Consider the following 23,678-nt stretch of genomic DNA (forward strand, 5'->3'; position numbering starts at 1 on the left):
ACTAAAGACTTTTAAGGTATACTTCTGTTGTTCACAAATGCAAAAAATAAGTATTTAAAAAAAAAAATTATTCTTAAGTGTAATTTACTTTTCTTCCAGCAAACAAACACAATATCTAGAAAAGCAGTTATAGAAAACATGCTGATATTTTTGTAGACCAGACAGGATTATATCGAGGACAAGGCTAAACCATGGGCTGTCTGTCACCGATATATGATTACCAGTATCTCGGTTATGAACACAAGGAGAGATTCTAAAGAAATTAAATCAAATGTTTATTTACAGATATTGATACCTAATACTTCTTATTTAAACTGCGCTTTAACTCACACATACTATTTACTACTGTACAAAGACAAATGATGCAGCACTTAAGTCGATTTATGTGAAAATATGGGAATTTTCTTTTTTCTTCGTTTTATTGTATCTTCGAGGAAAATACTAAAAATACAGCTTATTTCCATAGCTTCTTTATAGACATATTTTTCTCTGCATCCTTCTGCATTACCTGCAAATAAATTAACAAATGATAAAACGTTTATATGCTATAAACATTCCTTGCCTAAATTATTCAAGAAGAAATACTTACAAGAGCAAATGGTGCAAGAATATTTTTAATGGGAAGAGAATGAATAACTTACAAAGAATCATGTTTAAAACAAAAGATTTAAACATGATTCTTTGTAATGCTAAAACTTACCTAAAGTTTTAGATACTTTAGATATTAAGTTATTAAGGTCAGATGAAATAAAATGTTAAGTGATCATATCTTTAAAGCATTAAGACTTAATCAAACCATTAATATGATAATGCTTCAACTATTTAATCTCATGTAAAGAAATTTCAGTGTCTGAGTTTTGAGTGTTATCCATTAGCAAGTCTCACCTTCATTAGTTCATCAGTTCAGGAAATACTAATAGATGGTGTACTAAAAAGTGTTAATGGATACAAAAGAAAAAAAAAGGCCTCTTCCTAGTTATGTCATTGATCCTAATTAAGTGACATGCAATGAGAAAAGAACATTCAAAATGAATGGGTGTTCAGTGAGTAAGAGAAAGAAAGAGAAGGGAATTCTTGACACTTACCTTGGCTACTGCCATTTCAAAGTCTTCCTGTGTAACATGTACCCTTCTTTCCCTCAATGCATACATTCCTGCTTCTGTACACACTCCTTTAACTTCTGCACCAGATGCTCCTGGCATCATTTCAGCTATTTTTCTTAGATTGATCCCTCGTGTTAAATTCATTTTGCGTGAATGTATCTTCAAGATATCCAATCGTGCCTAAAGTGAAATAATTTTATATATCAGTAAAATAGTGCACCTGAACAACAAATTGATTTTAAGTATCAAATATAATTTATGCTTAGAAATAGTTTTATTTTAATATACAAAATCAGTCAAGCATATGTATAGGCTAAAGTGCTGGTTATAACTCATGTTGATTTAATGGAAATTAAGTGAAATACTGAGAAATTAAATTAGACTATGCTTTGATGCTTTTTGTTTGCCTCACAGAGAACATCACTGGAGATATAATATAATAAAATTATGGAGAGAACTACTGTACAACTGCAATTTAATATATATATATATATATGCATACTCGATGATCTGGAAATGAAGGTCAAAATGGGTAATTATTTAATTTTTATTAAATTGAGGTTGTTAATAAAAATATTACAAAAGAATAAGAATATTATGAAAGAATTTGCTATTATTAGCAATCAGGAATGTGTTAGCAGAGCTATTTTCAGGTGATATGATCATTTAAACAGAATGGGAAAAGAAAGATTAGCAAAACAAGTGTTCTTTGTCAGATTGGCAGGGAAAATACCCAGAGGAAGACACCGAGATGTAGGTGGATTGATACAGTAAAAAGTGCCTTAAAAAGACTGTCTTTTAAGTCAGAAATTTTCTGTCATAGGATCTGATAATGCTGGAGTCTTGACAGATAACAGATTAATTTGGAGGAAAATTGTTAATCAGAAGTTATTAATGGTGTAACTTTTTCATATAGTAATATCATAATTATCCTGCATACCCCCTGAGGGTATATATCAGGAATTTGATGAAGATACACACACACACGCAAAGAAACAAGCTATATTATAATACATATAGTATGCTAAAGTAACACCAATTTGGTCAACCATTAACACTACAGGCCTCGCCCCTGGTTAATAGACACACACACACACACACACACACACACACACACACACACACACACACACACACACACACACATATATATCTCCTGCTCCATCAAAGCTAGTCCTGTTATCTGTTTGACTATAGTTTAGTAAAAGATAAATTAAAACAGAAACAGTATTGGTGTAGCCAATATATGAAATAAAAGCTGAAATTATTCCTTACATTCCAGAAATGAGGGTTTACTGGAGAACTTGAAACTGAAGTTAAGTGGGTTGTATGTGTGCCATCCACATTCTTGGGATTTAAAAAAAAAATCAGCTAACACCTTTTATTCCTGTATAGGGAGCAGGCGAGGCCATTTTAGCCCTATCTAACTTTTGGAGACTGAGTGGGCAATTCAATCTCCCCTGGTAGCCAATCAGAGATAGCTGGCCCAAGTCTATCACTAATTAAGTGGCATGCAGTGAAGAGACAGCTCAACAAGTGCTGCCATCTCGTGGTCCCTAACACAATATTTTTAATGTCTGAAAATAGCGTGGGTTCTACGGTTGATTTTATTGAATTTATGGGATAAAAAATCTGAGTTTCTGGGAGAAAAACCTGCTTGTCTGTGCCAGAGATTGACTAACTCAGGAACTGGTCAAAAAAAGGCTTAGAAAAAGTTTCTTTAGTCGGCGACTAGAATCGAACTCGTGATGCTCTTTCTTCAGGAGGTTTAGCGCTAAGGAATATAAACACCACATTACGCTACCAGACTATTTAGGATTTTTAAGCAGCCAGTATTATGTAGATAAGGAAGGTTGATCAAAATTTCACAGGCTTCCTTTCATTTGCTTTCATAACAAGTTTGATAGTATGATATAACGAACAGGTTCCTTTCCAATACATTTGGTGTAGTGTGTTAAGAGCATGATCAGAGAGGCCTGATTTACCAAAATTATTAAATTTGATGTGTCATTAGTGTTTTTATTTCCACACTGGAATGTTTTTGTAGGAGGAGGGAATCTTTGGAGGTGTTGAATACGTTTTTTTAGTTTTGTATGTGGGTTTAAAGGTAGCATTAAGACTAACCGTATAGTATTCTACCAAAAAGAGTTACTTTAGCATGCTGTGTGTATTGTAGCATAGCTTGTCTCTTTGTAGATATATGTATACTCCAGATGATGACCTCGATATGAAGGTTGAAACACTAGATAATTATTTTGATTTAAACTGAAATTATTACTCTAATATGGCAGTTGTCTCTATAATTTTATTATAATGAATGTGATTACCATGTAACCATGAAATCTAACAGACAAGCTTAGGTGTTGAATGTTCTTTATAACTTATTTTAATGATATTAACAACACTAAGTGAATTATTTCATAAAAAAACTATGCTTATTAACTGGCTTATATTTCACTGAATTTCAAATTGGCATCTTCAGCACATGAAAGCATGTTATAGCTTATATGCAACAATGAGTGCATAACCGAGTGAAACAAATTTTTCACCATTTTGTCCATTACAATTTGAATTGTTTCAAATTGTAACAAACAAAATATCTAATTGTCCTAATTTGGTGCCCTTATGTTTTAAAAAAATAAGTATTACAGCTATGCATTAGTTGATCTAAGATAAGTCTCCCTAATTTTTGGCAAATTAATGCAACGATATTTGTTCAGGTTAGGAGAATTCTTCACAGCCATGGCTGACTCTAAAAATAATCTCTGTAACAACTTCTAAATAGCACATTAGTTTTCCTCCATCTAATCTTGTGTGAAGGGGGTGTCGTGTCCAAAGTGTAGCCAGCCAGTCCTGACTTGCCACAATAATGGATATTTTTTTAAAATATTTTTTACATCAGAGAGTGCCAAATCAGTGTTAAGTTCTGAATGAAACTGAAACTGTATTAATTTATATTTTCTTCAGAACTTAACATGCATATTACATTCTGGCATATACTGATATATCAGGTGGATAAAATTACTTGTAAATTACCAGAAACATTAATAATTTAAGAATCCTTTTATTTATCCATAGTGTTGTAATGTATTTACTGTGAATAGTCGATTAATTAAACTTTGCTAAATTTGTATAAATACTTGCATAATACTGAGAGAAGGCTAATCGGATTAAGTACCGATAGCCAGGAACAAAACACATATGCGCGAAGTACATGTGCACTGTGGAAGGAGGCCACGTGCCCCCCCCCCCCATGTTTGAAAAATGTGGTGGGTTGTCCACTGCAGTTGACTCCATGCGCTTCCATCTCAGTATGATATCACTGATTGTTGACCTGGAATAGCCCAATTTGTCAACAATTTGCAGAATAGATAAGCCTGCAACATGGCATCCTATCACAATGCTTCTTTCAAACTCTCAGTTCCTTCTCACAGCCATTTCATCTGGATAATCGCAATGCCTGGGAGTATCATATTCCTCTAATTTATACTGGCTACAAACACGTGACTCGTTACATGGTACAATGCACCTTGACCATAGGGTGTCCGTTGACTTCTTTCCAAGCAGTGTATTTTTGCATAGAGTAATAACATAAGCTACTTTTTTTTCCCCTTTTGCTCACGACTAATATCTACAGTTGTGATGGATATTAAAACAAGTTATTAGCGTTCCTCAATAACCTTATGTAACAAACCAGTGAGGATTTTTTGGAAAAATAGAAGAGAAAGTTAACATAGTGCAAAAGAAGAAACAATCAAATCAAAAACTACTACTATGTATATACCAAACACCATGCACTTATAAATTCTGAAATATCGAAGAGAAGAGGGGATCTGACCATGAAATAAGAGAATGGATGTACATTACTAGAATACTACTCTGTACTAGTGGACCATGTACTACTGGAGTATCATAGAATAGTGTACACAGCAGATACTTCATTACGGATGTGAACTGAATCAAATATTCGTGAAAATTTTAGAATCAATAAACCACATACTCTTAAGAGAATAACAAATAAGTTAATGGTGTGTAAAGAAATTCGGTATAAGAACAATTTAGCAAATATACAGAAGGATGTCAATGAATGTTGCAGTAAGATGTTGCACTATCATGAAATGAAGCTTATTTTTAATTTCATCTTTAAATGAAACTTTTTTAGCAGTTATTGGTTATGCTGGAAGGGGACAGTTTAAATATCCCCCACCCCACACACCTAGACTATATAACAAATGATTCTTTCAGTTTCATAAACTATGTTTAAAAGTTATACAGCAATGTTTATTTATGGAAATGAAGCATTTTCATTGTTGGACACTGAAAATCACATTTCACAATTCCCTGAAAACCAGTCACCCGCTTCCTCTGCAGGGTCCGCGTATTACTTAGATGCGACTTCTTTGTTAGTACTACTCCCAACCGACCTGTCGCCTGGTCTGCCGCTGGGGGGGGGATATATTTTTTGACTGTAGAGGCATGTGTTCAAGGGCTGGTTTGCCTGCTTGCGGGATGAAAAATGCCAGATAAACTGGCGGAAAAAACCCTACTGCCCGCGCCCAAGACCAGCTAACTTGGCTATGCCTGAGGAAGAGCCTCAAATTCCTCACGTCTACGACGGGAATCGAACCTGGGACACTCCTTCCCCAGCCATATGGTTGCGAAGCGCACAGCCACTAGGCTAACCGCGCGGACAAAAACCAGTCATTAACTACATTACTAATATTAGTGAAATGCTGTTGCATACTGATTTATTATGCAAACCTTTCACTGATTTTTGACAATATTAGACACTATTTTTTTTTTTAAACCATGTTTTAATTTTTTCAAGCTGTGACTAAAATAACACACCTAATGCATTCTGTCAAAGTATATTCATTAACAGAATAATAATAAAAATGAACCTGGACTTCAGTTAACACTGTAACTAAGCTGAATATTAAACTTATGAGTCCATCATACAAAATTTATCTCAGCTATGTTTGGAGAAAGTGGCAGAGCCAGCAAGTTCAGATTGTTTAAATGCAGGAAATTTGACAGATATCAGGGTAGGACAAAGAGAAAAGTATTTCCTTTGCATAGCTTAGAAAGGAATAAAGCTTATTAATCAGGGTAAAAGCAATTTGAAACCATGGATTTAAGTAATTTGGAGATTCATTCAGACATACCTTTGACATATGGGATAGTGATATGATTGACAGCCTATTTGGAAGACTGGTGATGCTCCATAGCAGCTGTTAATGACAGTGTTTACAAACGATTCAGTAAACAAGAAAGTGATTTTAAAAAATTTACTTCTTGTGTCATTAGTAATACCTCAGTAGTTTCAGGGACAATTAAAGCTCAGGTAGTCAAAAATCAGGTACCATTAAAGTTCGCATTCAGTGAGAAAGCTCAGTGAATATGAGCTTGAATGTGCTGATTTCAGACTAGGATTGTGGTGTGACTGAGCATGGATATAAAATCCAGTGTGGGTTTTCATACTAAAGAACTTTAGAGCAGTTAGAAATGTGCTGCTGTATTCACACATTCTCATTATTAATTTTGCAGTCAATAAAAAGGAGTACATATCTTTTTATTGACTGCAAAAATTAAACTTGTTAATTTGAAAGCTTAATTTTTTATTCGTACTTGAATTTCAAATCTATTAACTCTTAGCTCTCCATTAAACATGGAAAATTTTTGGTCCTTCTTTGTCTAAATAAATATTTAGCATAGAAATGCAATTACAAGAATGTTAATTTCTCACAGTAAAAAAAAAAAAAAAAAAATGATAAAAACTATTGCTTAAGAAAATAATGCTGTTTATTTTACATATCAAGAATGAAACATGAAACTAACACAAGCATATATATCTCTTGCCATTTCTGAAGTAACGAAGACTCAATAATGAGAATGTGTCAACCGTATGCAAATATGGTACCATATTTACTCGAATGTAACTTGCCCTCATGTATAACTTGAACCTCTGATTTCACATTACAAAAAAAAAGATCCACATATACCCCACACGTGAAAAAGAGTTTAAACACGTTCACGGCGAGGTGATAGTAACTCACTCCCGTAGTAAACAACATGCCCTCCCCAACAGCCACTATACTGCAGACGCAAGAAAAACAAGTAGTTTTAGTGTATCACTGAATAAGGTACAGAGACATTTGCAGTCTGTGTAATATATTTCTCAACAAATAGTGCAATTAGAGATAATTGGGAAAAATACTGCACTTGCTAATGAATCACATGTTACCTCCCACAGAAACTATGCTGTACAGACTCAAGCAAAACCATATTTTGCACCGGCAAACACAGTATCTAACTAAAAACTATTGTCCAATTTTTTAGTTACATGAAATAGTGTTTGATTTATAGGTGTTTGTTTGATTGCATTTGAAATTTTCAATGTCATTAAGACAGATCAACAGACTAACTTCAAATAAAATTCTAAGCGCCTTAGACAATAGAAATATAAGATCTGGTAATGTTGGAGTCTTGACAAGTAACAGACTGATTTGGAGGAAAATTGTAGATAGGAAGTTAGTAATGATGTAAATTTTTCATGTAGTACTATCATATCCTGTACACCCCTTGAGGGTACATGGCAGGAATTTGATGATGACGAAGTTTTTTTTAAAGCTTTATTCATTTAATTTTATTGAAAAGTAACAATTTTTTTTTTTTTTTACATTGTCATCAGAATTATCGTCGCTACTAGACAATATTCGGCAACATTTGCGAACTAGTGCAAAATCACTTTCATCACTAGAAGAGATAGCGTATCAGATCTGTATGGTATAGGCAATGGCTCTTCACAAACAGAATTAGCTTCACTCTCGTTCTGTGCTGATTTTTTTCTTCTGACAATGTAATCAGTGATTAAACTTTGCGATGATTTCACTAATTTTTTTATACAGCTCGTGATATCCAGAAACAGTTCTTCAGCTCACGTTGGAATTTAAAGGCTCGTTCAGAATTTGTGTCATTAACAAGAAAATGATTTTCCAATTTATTGCACATTTCAAGAACTTTTCGAATTATATTTTCAGTGGGGGGGGACAGGTTTTTCTGAATACTTTCTTCACAAGTTCGTATTGTAGGGTGAAAGTGCTTGTTTCGAAACCATAGTGCCGTGATTATTTAAAATAGGCCTACAGAATTAAATTTTAATATGAATAAGAGACAAGGGACTTTGTTTAATTTTGGTGTTAAGAAATCTCTTATTGAAGTTGTTTGTGACGCAACAGATATTTATTTCATCCACCTCCAGCCTACAAAGCAATCTCCAAGATGTACAAAAGGAGGGGAAAACTCTCAGCACACAGGATAAAAAGTCTGCATTCACTCGTAAGTACTTATAATAATAATATAAATTTTTGGTGATCAGAATGGGATATGTCAATGAAAATCAGCACAAATTAATTTAATGATGTTTATGTTTAATTGATGTTAATTAATAATTAATGATAAATTATTAATTAATAAAAATCAGCTAAATTAACAATTAATTATTAATTAATACATTACAAAATAACCAAGGTGGTTTGTGCAAATTTCAGGATTTGTGAAGTGTTCCGTCATAGAAAAAGTTTGGGAAACGCTGGATTACCCTATTATCGGAATGGATTCTCCTTCTGTTGACATGCGCAGGTGTTGAAAGGTCTCACAACTTGAAGTTATGCACCGCATAACTTCAAATCCGCATAAAAAAAAAGACCCGAGTATACTTAATCACTCTACGCAGCTTGAACACTGTTTTTCAAAACAAATTCCTAAAAACTATAAATGTTCACTGGAGTCGATTCTTTATCAGGTCTTTTCTCACAACATAAAACTTCTCAAATTCCATGGGAATGTGCATGTTTCCTTATTAAGCATACACTGTTTCAATCATCCTTACTGTTTCACTGAGTTTAAATATTCTTCTCTCAAACAATTTTATTACAAGTAGCACAAATTATAAATTCTTTACCAGAGAAAAACAGTTTCTTTTACTACTTTATAAATATAGAAATATAGTTTCGTATTTTTTTTAAATAACGAAACCTGTGGTGTGATCATAATTAAAAGAAACACATGTATTAACCGAAAGAAGTATGGGAAATTGTTATACAAAATTGTGTTAAATATATATATATATATTTTTTTTACTTCTGTAACACGTTACACACATTTAATGAGATTCTATTGTAATCATGCTTCCTAACTGTATGTTATTCCTATTATTGTTTTAAACTACTGTACTGATGATGTCCAAAGATACTTAGGATGAAATATTTACAATTAAATAATTTTCACTGTGGTTAACACGTATTTTTCTTTTAATTATAGTTTCATATTTCTCTAATTCCATCACTTATTCTGAGAAAATTAATTGATATCATCAGTATTCTTGAGACAGAAGATGAAACTTTTCATTTTGTGTTTCTTCAAACATTGAAATAGAACATCCATTTAATATCTCCTTTTATTTACTGTTTGCTTGTTGACAGTCGTTTTTTCAGTGAAGGATTCACCTTACTCAGCTTTCTTTTTGGAATCTTATATTAATATATTATAACAGTCAAAAATTTTCAAAAACTTCCTAAAAACAAAATTCTCTGGTCTGAGTTCTCAAATTTCCATTCTCTCTCTCTTCTTGTTACCCTGGCATCAAATGTTCTCTCTGTCAGCTGTCAAACTTCCTTGGTGAGTATGTGCACTTGTTCAACTAAGTGGAAAGCCAGAAGTCAGTAATGGCTGACATGTCATCATTAGCAAAAACAGAATGTCTTTACAATGAACATAAATTTCAATTTTTTATTGGGCAAATTGTAAGTGCCATTTATACATGGTTTATACTACACCATGTGTAAAGGGTGCAGGTGAGGACTGATAAAGAAGAAATCTAGGAGCATTTTTCTTGAGTTGGAAGTTGTAGTTCTTGGGAAAAACTTTTTTCATGTTTGCATGTGTACTGAAAAGGGATGTTGGGTAGCTGCTACTCTCATGAAAGTACTTGTAACAGAGACACAGAACTGAAACTGCATCTATGAGAGAGAGAGAGACAAAGAGTCTGAAGGGAGCCAGTGAAGAAAGGGTCATTCATTTGAGCTGAATTACTCTCCTCAGGACAGAATTGAGAATTTTTAGGGAGGTTTTAGGTACACCACTCCAAACATGTGAACAGTATTCTTAGGATAGGTAGATTTAGGATTTGTATGGTTAGTAGCTGGGTGGATAAAAAATAGCAATCTTGAAAAGAAAAGAATGCCTAATTTTTTAGAGCCTGAGGAAACTATTGATGTGATGTGTTTATGCCAAGAAAGGTAAAAGGTAAAGTCAGTCCAGGGAGGAGGGGGAGAGATAGAGATCTAATGCTATCTGGTGATTTATGTATTACTGAGGGTAAGAAAAGGTGAGCTTAGATCACTTTTGCAAGCGTAAAGGCAAGAATATGTTAGTATCAGTGAAGGTGACCAGGTTATCTACCCCCCCCCCCCTGCTGAAAAGAAAGTGTGGTAGAAAGATGGTATAGTGTTTAAGGTACTGGTTGCAGATGAATGAAGCTTGGGATGTCTGAGCACTACACAGTTCAATGAAAGAGTAGGAGGAACAAAGATGAGCAGAAATGTTTGATGTGCTCTGTAGAATAACATTTTATTATTGTTATTATTTATTTACCTACAGAAATCGCCACAGATTAAGACAATGAACTGTGAGAATAAAAAGCAACCTTAGCAATCTACAAGGTAAATATTTTAGGACTGTTCTTAGAAGGTACACAGACAGTGAAAAAGAAGTTCCAGTTTTCCTTGCAAAAAATCCTTCAAAATGCACATCTGTAAATGAAGGCAAGGTCTGATTCCATATTCCCAACTGGAGCCAAAAGTAATTCCAAGTACCCTACCTACTATGTGTGTTTAAATCCCATTGCATACTATCCAAAAGGCACATCAAACAGTAGTTTCCAACTTGTACAAAATTTGTCAAAATTGCATTTGAACTGAAGCACATATGAAATATGAATAATGAGTAACAAAAATAATACAAATTTCTTTTTGCTTCTTTAATATTTAGCTTGTACTAACTACCTTGGAATGAAATCTGGTACTTAGTCTACTCACAGATTTAAAATCATAAATTTTTTAAAAGATATTTTTTAAAAGACATCATTCAAAGATCTAATGATGTGAAAAGTATTAATTGGCATAAATTATTATAACTGTGCACACCCACCCACATATATGGCAGGAACAATTTGCTATAATGGGGATGGTATGAAAATTCCTTTTATAACAGAATTGTGCTTTTTTTTTTCTTACATTGAGTGCATTTATTATAATAACGGTAGTATAATGCCTAAAAGTAGTTAGGTTCAAGTATATTATCATTTTGGTGGTTTCATTACTTGTACTAACATGAAACATATAATGACTATGCAAGAGAATTAATTACCTCTTCATTTGGTGGAGGAAATTCTATTTTCCTGTCAATTCGTCCAGGTCTCAATAAGGCTGGATCAAGAATATCAATCCGATTTGTAGCCATGATAACCTGCAAAATATCGAATAAGACATACATACACACACACACACACACACAAAAATGCTTATTATTCATGTGAAGTTTTACATGAATAATAAGCATTTTATAAATTAGTATAAACTTTTTTTAAAATTAGTATAAATTGTTGAGCAGTTTATCTCAATTGCGCAACAATTTATACTAAGTAAGAAAATGCATTAATTTAAATGTTACTCATATAGCATTCTACATTAGTATTTACTAGTTTTTTATGCAATATCTTATTTTTATTTGCAGCTATAAAGTCTGCATTAGTTCTAATTAACTACACTTAAAAAATACACGGAACGTGGAGAAACACAATATTATAAGAAACATAAGTATAACTTTTCAGAATTTTTTTTTAAAAAACAATACCAAGCAAAACATTAAAAAATAAGTACCTTCTGAATTTTTGTTGTTTCTTAGTGATAGGCTGGGTTGTTTGAAATTATGGCCAATGCAACTAAGGCTATAAAATATCAAAATGAAATAAGACCTTTCTTGTCAAAAATAGGACTGTTTTGGTAGCTGATAATAAAATGGTGATGAAAGTACAAATCTCTGAAGTATTATGTACTAACTCTTATGGCAATGATAGGGGAATATCTGAGGAAAGGAAACTGGTACCCTAAATTGTAAAGGGAAGAACGTGCAGATCACAATTCTCTGTACCTGATTTAATCAAATGCCCAGGAAATTAAAAGAGTAACTACATGAGTTTTTCCAAACCTTTCCTTGTTGTGTGGTGTCAAAGGAAGGTGGGTGGTTATGGCTAAGAAACTGGTTTTAGATTATTAAGAAGTGGAATCCATACTGCTTCTCATTAATCAGCTGGTGGGTTCCAGGTAGCACAAAACTGGTTGTTCATGGTTTTCTCATTTATTTTTGGGAGAACTGATGTGAGAACAGTGGGACAGTAGTTTGATGGAGCTTTTATCAGGAGAGATGAATATGAACTTGTTTACATGCTGTAGGATTGATGATGGTTGAGTAGGAAAGTCTGAAAGATATAGAGGAATATAATTAAGTTTGGAACACAATTTCTATCTTACAAAAGACTAGAAGAGATATCAAGTGAGCTATTTTTGATATTGTGACAGGTAACTATAATGGTCATCTAGTTGTGGTCTGATGCCCAGAAATCTGCCTTATCTTCAGGTGATGTTATGATTGTACAACTCATCAGCTCTGTCAAGGAACCAGGAGAATTAACTACCATTTGAAGAGAAGGCAAGTTCTCTGCACCTGGCCTTTTCAAAATAATTTATAATTTTTTTTTTAACTGTTGCTGCCTCCTGCAGCATAGGCTAAATACATAGCTGGATAGGCATCAATTTTTAGAGTTTGGTAATGAGGCAACTGACATATGCTGAATTTTTTCTTCAATCTGGTATACTTGGAGAAAGGTCTCAATAGTAGTCAAGGATGTTAAGTGGAATGAGGAATGAAGCCTTCATTCTGATTACAATTATTTCTGTTATTTGACCAAAACAGATGTTTGTATCAGCAGAACAGAAACAATAATCAGACTATGGAAAGCAAGAGATGGAGGTCATCTCATCTGACACATTGTAATATCAAAGAACACAATCCTGAGATTGGCTGGGTGATAGATGTTGCAGGAAGGGAAACCTGGATAAGGTTATGGTTTGAGTTAATAAGAAAAGAACTGACAATTAGTTTTTTGGTAGGAGAATTGGTTAGAAAAAAGTCAAGGGTTTTTGGAATAATGGTAATTAGTGACTTAATGCAAATTGTTAGGTCACTGCTGACAGCAAACACCTTGGCATATCTTCCACTCTGATTAGTGAAATTGAAGAAAGGAAGCCAGCTGGAGTTGGAGACAATGCAGTTCATCTACAAGGAAGATGCCCTCGCTACTGAATATCTGAACTGCAGAAAATTTAGCTTTGGAGATAAATAACCAAAGATGCTAGAGCAGCCAACCAAATTCTGAGAGTAATGAAGACAGTAAATGAATGTTACAAGATGCAATAGGAAAATTTTGAGATTGAGAATATAAAAAATAAATAAATAAATAAAATAAAAAGGTTATACCAGGTTTGATATTCGGTAACATGGGATGTCAGGAGATTGATCAATGCATACCAGTATTTCTTTCCTGTCACCAGATGTGGATCCATTAGGAATTGAAGACTGGTTTGGATAAATGTTGTGGTGGTGAATGTTCTGCATTCATTTCACAAACACAAGTGTTCATGCAGCAGATGCAGAAATACTATTTCTGCATGTATCACTGATGTTTTCTGTATTTTTGGTTGGATTTTTTTGTGAGAGGTTTTCCTGAACTGAAGAATATTTCTTTATCATGTCTTTCATGGTTAATGGAGAAGAAAAGTTAAATAAAAAGAGGAGGGGTGCAGCGGAAGGTGAAAGACACAGAAACATGTCACCCACACAGAGCCTAGTCACCTGTCCATGTGTGGCTTTGACAGTACCTCTATTCCTACTGCAACATACTGTCCCACAATGTGGGATAGTAAGCAGCAGCAAGATTATTCACTAGTTGGTCAGGAGGCCTCCTGATTGCTTGTTGTTAAGCTGGGTTCTGTGTATTATCTAGCAGTTGGTCCATGGAACTATTTTATTGATGAATCCTTGAATTAGGGAAAAATCTTGGTGCTTACAGTATGTTTAACATGCACTTTGACAGGTGTCACTTGCGATGCATGTAATAGAAAAGAGGAGAGGAAGAGGAACAGATCTGGCAGTGCATGTATTCTTGTGCCAGCTTGCTTTTTCTGGAAGAAGGAAAATCTGAATTTTGAGGGACGAAGGAAACAACCCTGCCATCTCTGTTGACTCATCTACAGTTGAAAAATCCTCATAAAAGTTTTTCATGTTCTAGAATGGCATTCAAAATTTCCAAAAAAGAGTAGTAGTCTCTTAGAGAAAAAACAGTTGCAATAAGAAACCACAGCTCTTTCTGGAAATTTTGAATTCCATAATGCAAGGATTAGTTCATCCTTTCTAAAATAATATTTTATTTTATTATTTATTTATTTTTTTTTTTTATGATTAAGGAGTAAATGTAACCTAATTGATGTGTTTCTTAAAGAGTAAGAGATTATACTTGGTGGGAAAAGCAGTATGGGGAGATTGTTCTAAAGAATAGAGGTGGATGGAATGAAGAAAGATGATGAGAAGTTAGTTTGGTGTGTTTGAAGCTGGACAGTATGGTGTTGACCAGTGACTGCTCTAGTTCTTCTACAGTTAAAAGAAATGGAGAAATGGTAACAGCCAATTCAGAGGCGCAATGCCCATGAAAAATCTATAAAACAGGCACAACACTGAACACAGCATCTATGATAAGTGACTGAAGGGTTGTCTAATAAGTGGATTGCCCTTTTCTGAATATCATCAAGAATTCTTGGAGAGATCGTGGGTGCTCCACTCCAAATGAGGGAACAGGGAAGTCGGATGCATCTGAGACTTATAGTGTTAGAAGTCGAGAGGAATAGAAGTAATGTTTAGAATAAAAAAGAATACCAAGCTTTTTTTTAGAGGCTATGTAAGTAATATGTTTTTTCCAGGATAAACTGGATGTGACAGTCAACCCAAGCAGAGATAGTTGATCTTGAAAGGAAACTGGAGCATTATCAAAAAATGAGAGGGATTGAGGTAGGATTTATCTTGCAGGTAATAAGGAAGGCTTGAGTTTTTTTGGCATTGAAATTTACTAAGTTGTCTTCACCCCACTTTTGAGGAGATCGGTGTTCAAGTCACTGGTTATGGAAGATCTTGAGGCATCTAACATTAGGATATCACAGGGTTTATCGAATGATGGAGGGGAATGAAGAGTACTGTACTCAGCAAAGCTGTGAATAGGATTTGAAATCAGAGAAAGGAAGGCAGTCATTGATGTAGAGGAGAAAGAGTGCAGGTAAGAGCAGAGAACCATGAGGCAGCATTGATGAGAGAAAGTCATCCACCAAGACACACAATGAACAACCAGGGAAGCTGCCAATCTAATGCTATTATCAGTGTTGAAGCCTTTTATGGCCATTTTTACATAATAAATATGGTTTATATAAATAAAATTTAAAAATGCAGGTTAGAAAAACATGATACATATTGGTACTATATATTTTATTCTTATAATAAAACTGTTATTTTGAAAAAATGATTTTATTGAGTGGGGGAAAAACTTTTTTTTTGGGGGGGGGGGAGTTATAAGCATTATATTAATGGAACCAGCAATTGTTCATTATTTATAGATTTAATGAAAAGTAGAAGTTAATGGAAGCCAGTCTGGAATATTTACATGTATATAGAAAAAGAAAAGGGATGGGGGAGCTACATGTTTCTTCAGCAGAACAGTGCTGAAGAAATGCCCATGTATGAGGTATAAAACAAAGTCAAAAGTGACTGGAGTGAGTCTGATAGAGGTAGGAAATCAGAATATAATGGTAAGTACAAAATACAGTATGGAGCAAAAAAGTACTGAATAACTACAACAATATATGTTATGGAGTAAATGTGTGTCGAAGTTCAGTACTGTTTTTTTTTTTTTGGCTCCATACCATATAAGAGTAGTTATGGGCTAAGGAGGATACCACACTTTCTGGGCACTAATGCTAAACACATCAAAACAAGGCGATCACTTAGTTCTTCTTGGCCAAAATCACTGATATTAGTGAGACAAGGCTGACAGAAGATGATATCATTATTGGTATAAAATGTGTAGCCCTCCCATCCCTTTTCTTTTTTCTATATACATGTAAATATTCTCTATTAAACAGACACATAATGTAACAATAGCTTATAAAATTTTCTGTTAACAGATACACATTACATAATTTTTCATTAAAAACTAAGGAGGAAATTCTTGAGGTCCAGTCATTTTTCAAGTCTTTAAATATGTAAATGATAGGGTGTTCTAAGAATTTTTATGTGCATGTTTAAGAAATAAGTATGCTAGATTATTTTCTCTAATTCTTGTGTATATCACATAAAAAAAATAAAACAGCTCTAATTTCAAGACAACTAATATGAACTTATTCCCTTAATATTTTTTCTCTAATTCTTGTGTATATCACATAAAAAAAAATAAAACGGGGCTAATTTCAAGACAACTAATATAAACTTATTCCCTTAATTTCCAGTTCTTTTTTATCTCAATGAAAACACTTAAAGATTAGAGATTAAGCTCATGAACATCAATTGTCCATACCGTTCCCTTCTTGCAACGTACTTGCAAGAACAATGCTGTGTGTGTGTGTCCTTTAACAGGAAAGATCAAGGTTTAAATTTGATTTAGAATATGAAGAATCTGTATAAGTACTTTTCAAATAAATGTTTTCCCTCCCAGAAATTCTAGGTTTTAATCCTAAAAACAGGTACACTAGTCAGTCCACATGCATGGACTTTTTGACATTATTGACTATAACTCCAACTAAACTAATCTTTCCAGTATTTGAATAATCTCACTACTTTTATTACTTCACACCTGTCCATTCAATGCATCTGCAATCAATTTGTCTGTATATACCTTCTTTTTCAAACAAGATTTGCATTTAATATATAGAAGCCAATCATATATTTTCATCAGCTTTGTAGCTGAAATTTTTCTTATTTCTAGTTAAAAAATACTATTTTCATTTAGATACAGATTGAGGATGCTAAGATCAAGGCATAAACACCTGAAGTTTGGACTGTTTTTAAAAGGGTATTATAAGGAAGGAAGAAGCATGTTATGATGGAAATACTTCAAATAAATTACATCCCACCTCCATGTGTTAAGTGCAAAGCTGTAGTGTTTGAAGTAATACTGCATTGCCACTTATGCAAATAAACTATGCGACAAATTAAGAAATACAAATCAGACCACGATGTTCTAATTTCATAAGACATCTTATGAAATCAGATGTAAGGCTGCTTGAAAGATTGTCTTCTCCTTCTCTCCCCCCCCTCCCCCCCCCTTTTTTTTTTTGGTGATAATATTGCTTAATGTACCTTGATGCTTGTGATTTCAAACCTCTGAAGATTATGGTCACTTATTTTTCTTCTTCTTGCTGGATTAATGCATAAAATAACAGAGCAGTATAGAAATAATGCCAACAAAACATAAATGGTTCAAATTTCTACTGTCATTCATTACCTGCTTCAGTTGTTTACTGCAAAGGCTGCATACTCAAATCCAGTAAGACTATTGTTTGTAAAAGTCTGTTCTGAACAAGCTCGTGAAATTTCATAAGGCTTCTCTTTTAAAAAAAAGTGTAAAAAATGATATAAAAATTAAGTTAAGAATTCTAAATATGAAAGTATTTTCATTTGTCCTGTAGCTATTTCAAGAAACATTCAGCATGACTACATGAAATACCGCCAAAGTATTTCATATAGTCTGCTGCCAAAGAAATTTAATGGTTATTTACAACATGAAGTAAAATTTAAAAAACTAATTTATTATAATATTTCTCCTAACGGGAAATGACTAAGGCACTGTCAAAGAAAAAAGATACCATGGAAGAAAAGTATTTTGAATAAGAACATGATAGAACTCCAAACAAGCATTCAATTCTTTTGACCATGTCCTCTGAGCACAATGGTGGCCTTTTTTTTTTAAATATTTAAATGCAAATTACAGTCTGTTTAAAAAAAAAAAAAAAAAGCAGTGACCTTTGATCGTGACCAGAAGGCATCAAAACCATTGAACACTTGCTTAAACTGAATGTTCAGTTGTGTTCATATTCAAATTACTTTGCCTTCCATGTTATTTTTTTCTGCAAAGTATAAGCAATTCTCAAAATAATCTATCACATTTGAATCATAGTTTTTTAAAATAATAATAGATATCCATCTAACAATCATTAAATTTCTTTGGTAGTATGTCTAGCAAACTCAATATACAAAGTAATTTAATAACATACTTTAATATTTTTTGTGGCCTCAAAACCATCTAGTTGATTTAACAGTTCTAACATTGTTCTCTGTACTTCACTATCACCACCAGATCCAGCATCAATCCGTGATGAACCAATAGAGTCTATTTCATCCATGAAAATAATTGATGGTGCATGTTCCCTAATTCAGAAAGAGATAACTATTAGTCCATATTCTTCCCACTTAATAACTCTGAATTTTTTTTAAAGAGAAAAAAAAATCATATCCATTTCATCTAATTAAATTAAACTGTGATATGTGATGACATGAGCATACATAAAAATATAAGGATTAAAAGTCCCCCCCCCCGGTGATTAATGTTATTGATCCGATGACAATAAATGAGACTGAATGTGAAAACTCAAGAAAGTAAGACAGTCACGATTTCAAAATAATAACCAGATTAAACAAAAATGAATAGTATGTTTTATTTTTATTGGGGGGAGAGGAATGCAATCTTAACCAGCTGGCTATTGTTTTGAAATCATGACTCAATCTTACTTACTTGGGTTTCAACATTCAGTGTTATCAGTCTTATTCATTGTTAGAATAACAGATGCTTTGGCCCCTTAAAAATCTATGGGTAAGATCACCAAAGATCTGCTTTAGTGCAACATCCACGGTCCTGATTTGTATGACATTTTCTTTATTTTCTATCATTTGTATCTTAACTTTAACATTTTAATTAAACTTTAATGTTTGCAGTCTTTCCACTCTTCAGGGCTGTTTATGAGTTGAGGCTACATAAGTGGGAAGAGATTCTTATATTTTTGCAGGCATGGTTGGCTGAATGGCTAACATATTTGCTCTCCAATCAACAGGATGTTGGTTTGAATCTCACCGTGGACATGGATTTTGTCCTTAGGTGGACAATGAATTTCATCATCCAGTGCTCTACTTATTCGAGGCCTGAAGTGGCTGAAAAGTTTCCATGTTCGTTTTCTAGAGCAGGTTTTCCCAATTATGCAAAAAATTAAATAAAAGTACAAAAAATACATATGCAATCAATAGAAACAGGAAAAAAAAACACTGGTTTCACCCATGATATACTAATGTACTGCAGGTTTAAAACTGTTCATGAATGGGAGTCACATAAATTTGTCTGTACTGAAGGCAGGAACCACCCAGGACTTATGATTCAACATCCAATCTCACCTTTCAATGGTGCACCCTTTTTAGTAGGTATCTACTTGGAGTGAATGCACCAGTAATTTGAAATTTAGCCAAGCAAACCATATTTTGTATTAATTGAGATCACACATGCAATATGATCAACAAGAATATATAATATCAGTGGCATTTACTATTTAAAATATCCTTTATTTTTGTCAGGAATACATAATGACAAAAAAGTCAGTTACTGGAACATACGAGACAGAATAGCAAAATTGGCAGAGAACGAATGGGGATGCACCAGTAATTTGAGATTTGGCCAAGCAAACCATTCAGGAAGCATAAACTTCCTGAATCCATTACTGAATGAAGAAGAGAATGAAGTTCATAAAGTTTTTAGGAAGTAAATCAGATAGGAGTAAGTCAAGGTAAAAATATAAAAGATAAATATCACGAGTGTGGCAGAATGTTCTGCCACATTCATGATATTGACTTTAATTATAAAAAAACCTAGAAATGGAGAAAAGAGTATCACAATAGAATTAGAGGACAAGGGAAAGAAAAACTTAAGTACATTCTGAATAACTGGAATAATTACTCTGAAAAAAAAAAAATTACATGAAGTAACTAGGTGAGAGAATAATGACAGAATATGAAAAGAGAAAAAAATGAATGCAAGCTTTATAGAATTTCCATACTGCACATTTCAGGTAAGATTTATGCAGCATAGTTGAAAAAAAGAGCACATAATAAAGAGCAAAGAGAAAAATCCTTCAATGTTAGTTATGTGATTTAAATGGAGTATTATACAGAACAAATTGGCTTAGTCAATACTCCCTGGTTGAGTTTATGGTATATTTTGGTATCGATACAATGATTTGATCTTTATTTTTTCACAAATTTAGGCCAAGTGCCCGTTTCAGTCTCAAGCCAGTGTTTCATTGGTCCACTCCTATTTGTCAGTCCTTTTGGCCCATGATTCATTATCTTTCTGAATACTCTTTCATATAGTACTCATTTTTAATAATTTTTAATTTAATAATAAATTTCATACTTTTTGAATATAGGTTTTATTAGCTGAGATACACTGAAATATGTCTGCATGAAATAATGGGCATATATGGGGTAGCCTTGTTTATGTATCTTTATTGTCCAAATATAGTAGGGAGACAGTGGACCTAAGTGAGATTTTTTGATGTATTTATCTATTTTTTTAAATCTTTGAATTAATACTAGACTTCATCGGTTTGTTTTATAATCTTAGAGGTAAAATAAATTGTGATTAAGCATTAGAATCATTAACAATATCTAGGATTTTTTTTATGGTATTCATGTTTATCAATGATGATCGTAATGTGATGAATAAATTGGATTTTTTATTTGATCATGAAACACAAAATTAAAAGAAAAACATAAATGTATGGTTGGAAAAATGCAAAATATAATGTCACTTAGAATCAGTCCTGGATTCTTGTTGAGCAAGCCATGTGGAAAATGACTTTGGTGGATTCTATTATTGGATGAAAGAGGAAGTTTTTCTCTAGATAAGACATGGAGGAATTGTTCCAATCAATAACATGATGTGCATGAGAAGAGTGATAAGCCAAACCTTTCTTTTTAAATTGGGCCCATATACGAGAGGTTGGCTGGTCAACCTATAGTACATTAGTAACATATAGGTGGTGGATTGGGAAAAGAGAAACTTGTTTATATTTGATTTAAAAGTCTGTATGTTGTATTCCTTGGGAAATATGTCAGGGGGAAGACTGTTCCACAGTACTGCAGTAGCAGGGATGGAGGAGGAGGAAAAGAAACTTGTTCTGTGGGTTTCAAGGTGTACCGTGAAAGGATGTTGGGCAGCAGCAGCTGTACATGTTCCAATGGGCTTAGTAGAGAGTGGGGAAATTACTGATGCTGTTTCAGATGAACATTTCCCATGGAAATATTTATAGAATATACAAATTGCAGAGACCAAGCATCTATGTGAAAGCAAGGGGAGTGAGCCGGTGAGAGATGGGTCATTTATCAGTCTAATTGCTCTCCTCTGTATTGAGTCAAGCATTTTGAGAGAGTTTTTTTGGAACCCCATTCCAAATGTGAGAGCAGTATTCAATAGCTGGGCGATTTGTGATTTGTATAATGTTAACAGCTGTTTAGAGGTGAAGAAGCGTCTTGAGTGAAAGAGAAAACCTAGTTTTTTGGAAGCTGAAGATGCAATGGTTGTGATGTGTTTATATCAGGAGAGGCTTGATGTCAGGGTAATTCTGAGAAGAGAAATCTCATCTTGTCTGAGAATTTGAGTGCTATCAAAAAAAATGCTGGGGGAAAAATGGTTCTTTTTTATGGGAAATAAGACAGAACTGGGTTTTACTAGCGTTGAAGTTGACAAGGTTTTGGGTATTCCTTCACACAGGATTAAATGGAAAAAGATATCTTTGATACATAGATGTCACTACAGGTCTGAGAGACTAATTTTATAATCAGCATTGTCGATGAAGCACTCCCCTAAACTCAACAAAAAGTATGGCTATTTATTTGTGAAAGATGTCTTGCATTTTGTCTTATTTTAGTCCAACAGGAAGATTGGTCAATAAACCATTTCAGAAAACCAGCTATATCCAGCTTCATCAAGCATCATAAATCTGGTTTGGCCCAACATTGTACTGATATTTCTTTTGTATAACTGTATGTTTAAATGTGAATGTTTATTCAAATACAGTGTGCTGAAGTATTATCCATCCCATCATCCTAACTTAAATGTAATGCCTGCCTTTCTCTTTCAAAAGTTTCGAAAACTTATCTCTGCATTCAATTGTTATCAACTACACTAAATAATTTTATTATTATTTATTTATTTTAAATACCGTATTTGCCGGCCTATAAGACACACCCCCTTTTTTGTATGCATTTTTTAGGAAAAAAAAAAACACTATCACTGAATATTATAATGAATTTACAGTATTTCAAATATAAAGTAATAAGTAGGTCTACTTTCAACAAATACCTAACCTAATCTAACTAGGAAAGAGTACCTTTTAATCTTCGTCAAAACCCAGAAATTCATCTCCAGAGCTAAATAAGAGACACTTGGAACCTCTTCTAAATCAGAATCCGAGTCCTCAAACAACAAATTGTCTTCTGTGCCATCCAGTGCATTACTAATGCCACACTTCTTAAATGATTTAATCATGGGATGCTTTGACCCAGTCACAAACTTGCAAAATACTAGGCCTCTTCCTGATGCCATAACCTCAAAATCTGAGGCCTGCAGTCTTCTAAATGCAGTGTTCCACTTCTTCATAAATCCCTTAAATGGTTTATTAATACAGACATCTAAAGGTTGAAGCTGACTAGTTAGACCTCCTGGAATTACAGATAACCGAGTTTTCAATTCCTCGAGTTTATTTTTAACATCTGTTCTGTGAGAGGGAAACTGATTCCATTACTAGCAGGGCAGGCTTCTTCAACAGTCTGCCAGAGCGCCTAGACCAAATGTTATCTATCCATAACTGGAATACTAGAATGTATCTGGAATGCTCTCACACACCGCAAGGAAACAAGAAAGAAATCGTGTAACTCGGAACAGAGAAAATTTCCAGAAATGAAAGTAATAAAAAACTGAGTATCAGCGTATAAGATGCAGCTTGTTTTTCAGACCTATTTTCAAAGAAAAAAAGTGCGTCTTATACACCAGAAAATACGGTACATTCATTCTGGACTTTGTCTTGTACGTATTGCACATTCAGCAAGAACTTGCTTGACTCATTTAATGCATTCCTTCTGCTGAGGCAGGCTCATTTTTACAAAGCTTTCAACATATATGGCATGCCAGTTTCAATTTTTTTTTTTTTTTTGGTAGAATTTCATTTGTAAAGTTAGTATTTCTGAACTGTCTTAATGATATAGAAAATATCAAATGTAATTTAATTTGATTTCCAGTTATATATATAATCCAATTATTATTATGAACAAGCGCGACCACTGTAAATACAATGTCCTAATAACTATTTCAAATTTTCA

General features: G+C 33.5%; 1 protein-coding gene across 1 annotated transcript in view; it reads right to left on the reverse strand.

Moving 5' to 3' along the window:
* Positions 1-255: 255 nt before the first annotated feature.
* Positions 256-23,678, reverse strand: part of LOC150100023 (26S proteasome regulatory subunit 8) — a 137,202-nt gene continuing 113,779 nt past the window's right edge. Inside the window, exons 8-11 of the mRNA XM_090403142.1 lie at positions 18,533-18,686; positions 11,532-11,630; positions 1,086-1,283; positions 256-508 (exon numbers count right to left, since the gene is read on the reverse strand). Of these exons, the coding sequence (XP_090259268.1) occupies positions 455-508; positions 1,086-1,283; positions 11,532-11,630; positions 18,533-18,686 (505 nt within the window). The 3' untranslated portion in view covers positions 256-454. The remainder of the gene's footprint in view (positions 509-1,085; positions 1,284-11,531; positions 11,631-18,532; positions 18,687-23,678) is intronic.

Source organism: Typopeltis vanoorti, chromosome 13, assembly GCF_054136105.1.
Source record: "Typopeltis vanoorti isolate ZY-2024b chromosome 13, IOZ_Tvanoo_1.0, whole genome shotgun sequence".
Classification (NCBI taxonomy): domain Eukaryota; kingdom Metazoa; phylum Arthropoda; class Arachnida; order Uropygi; family Thelyphonidae; genus Typopeltis; species Typopeltis vanoorti.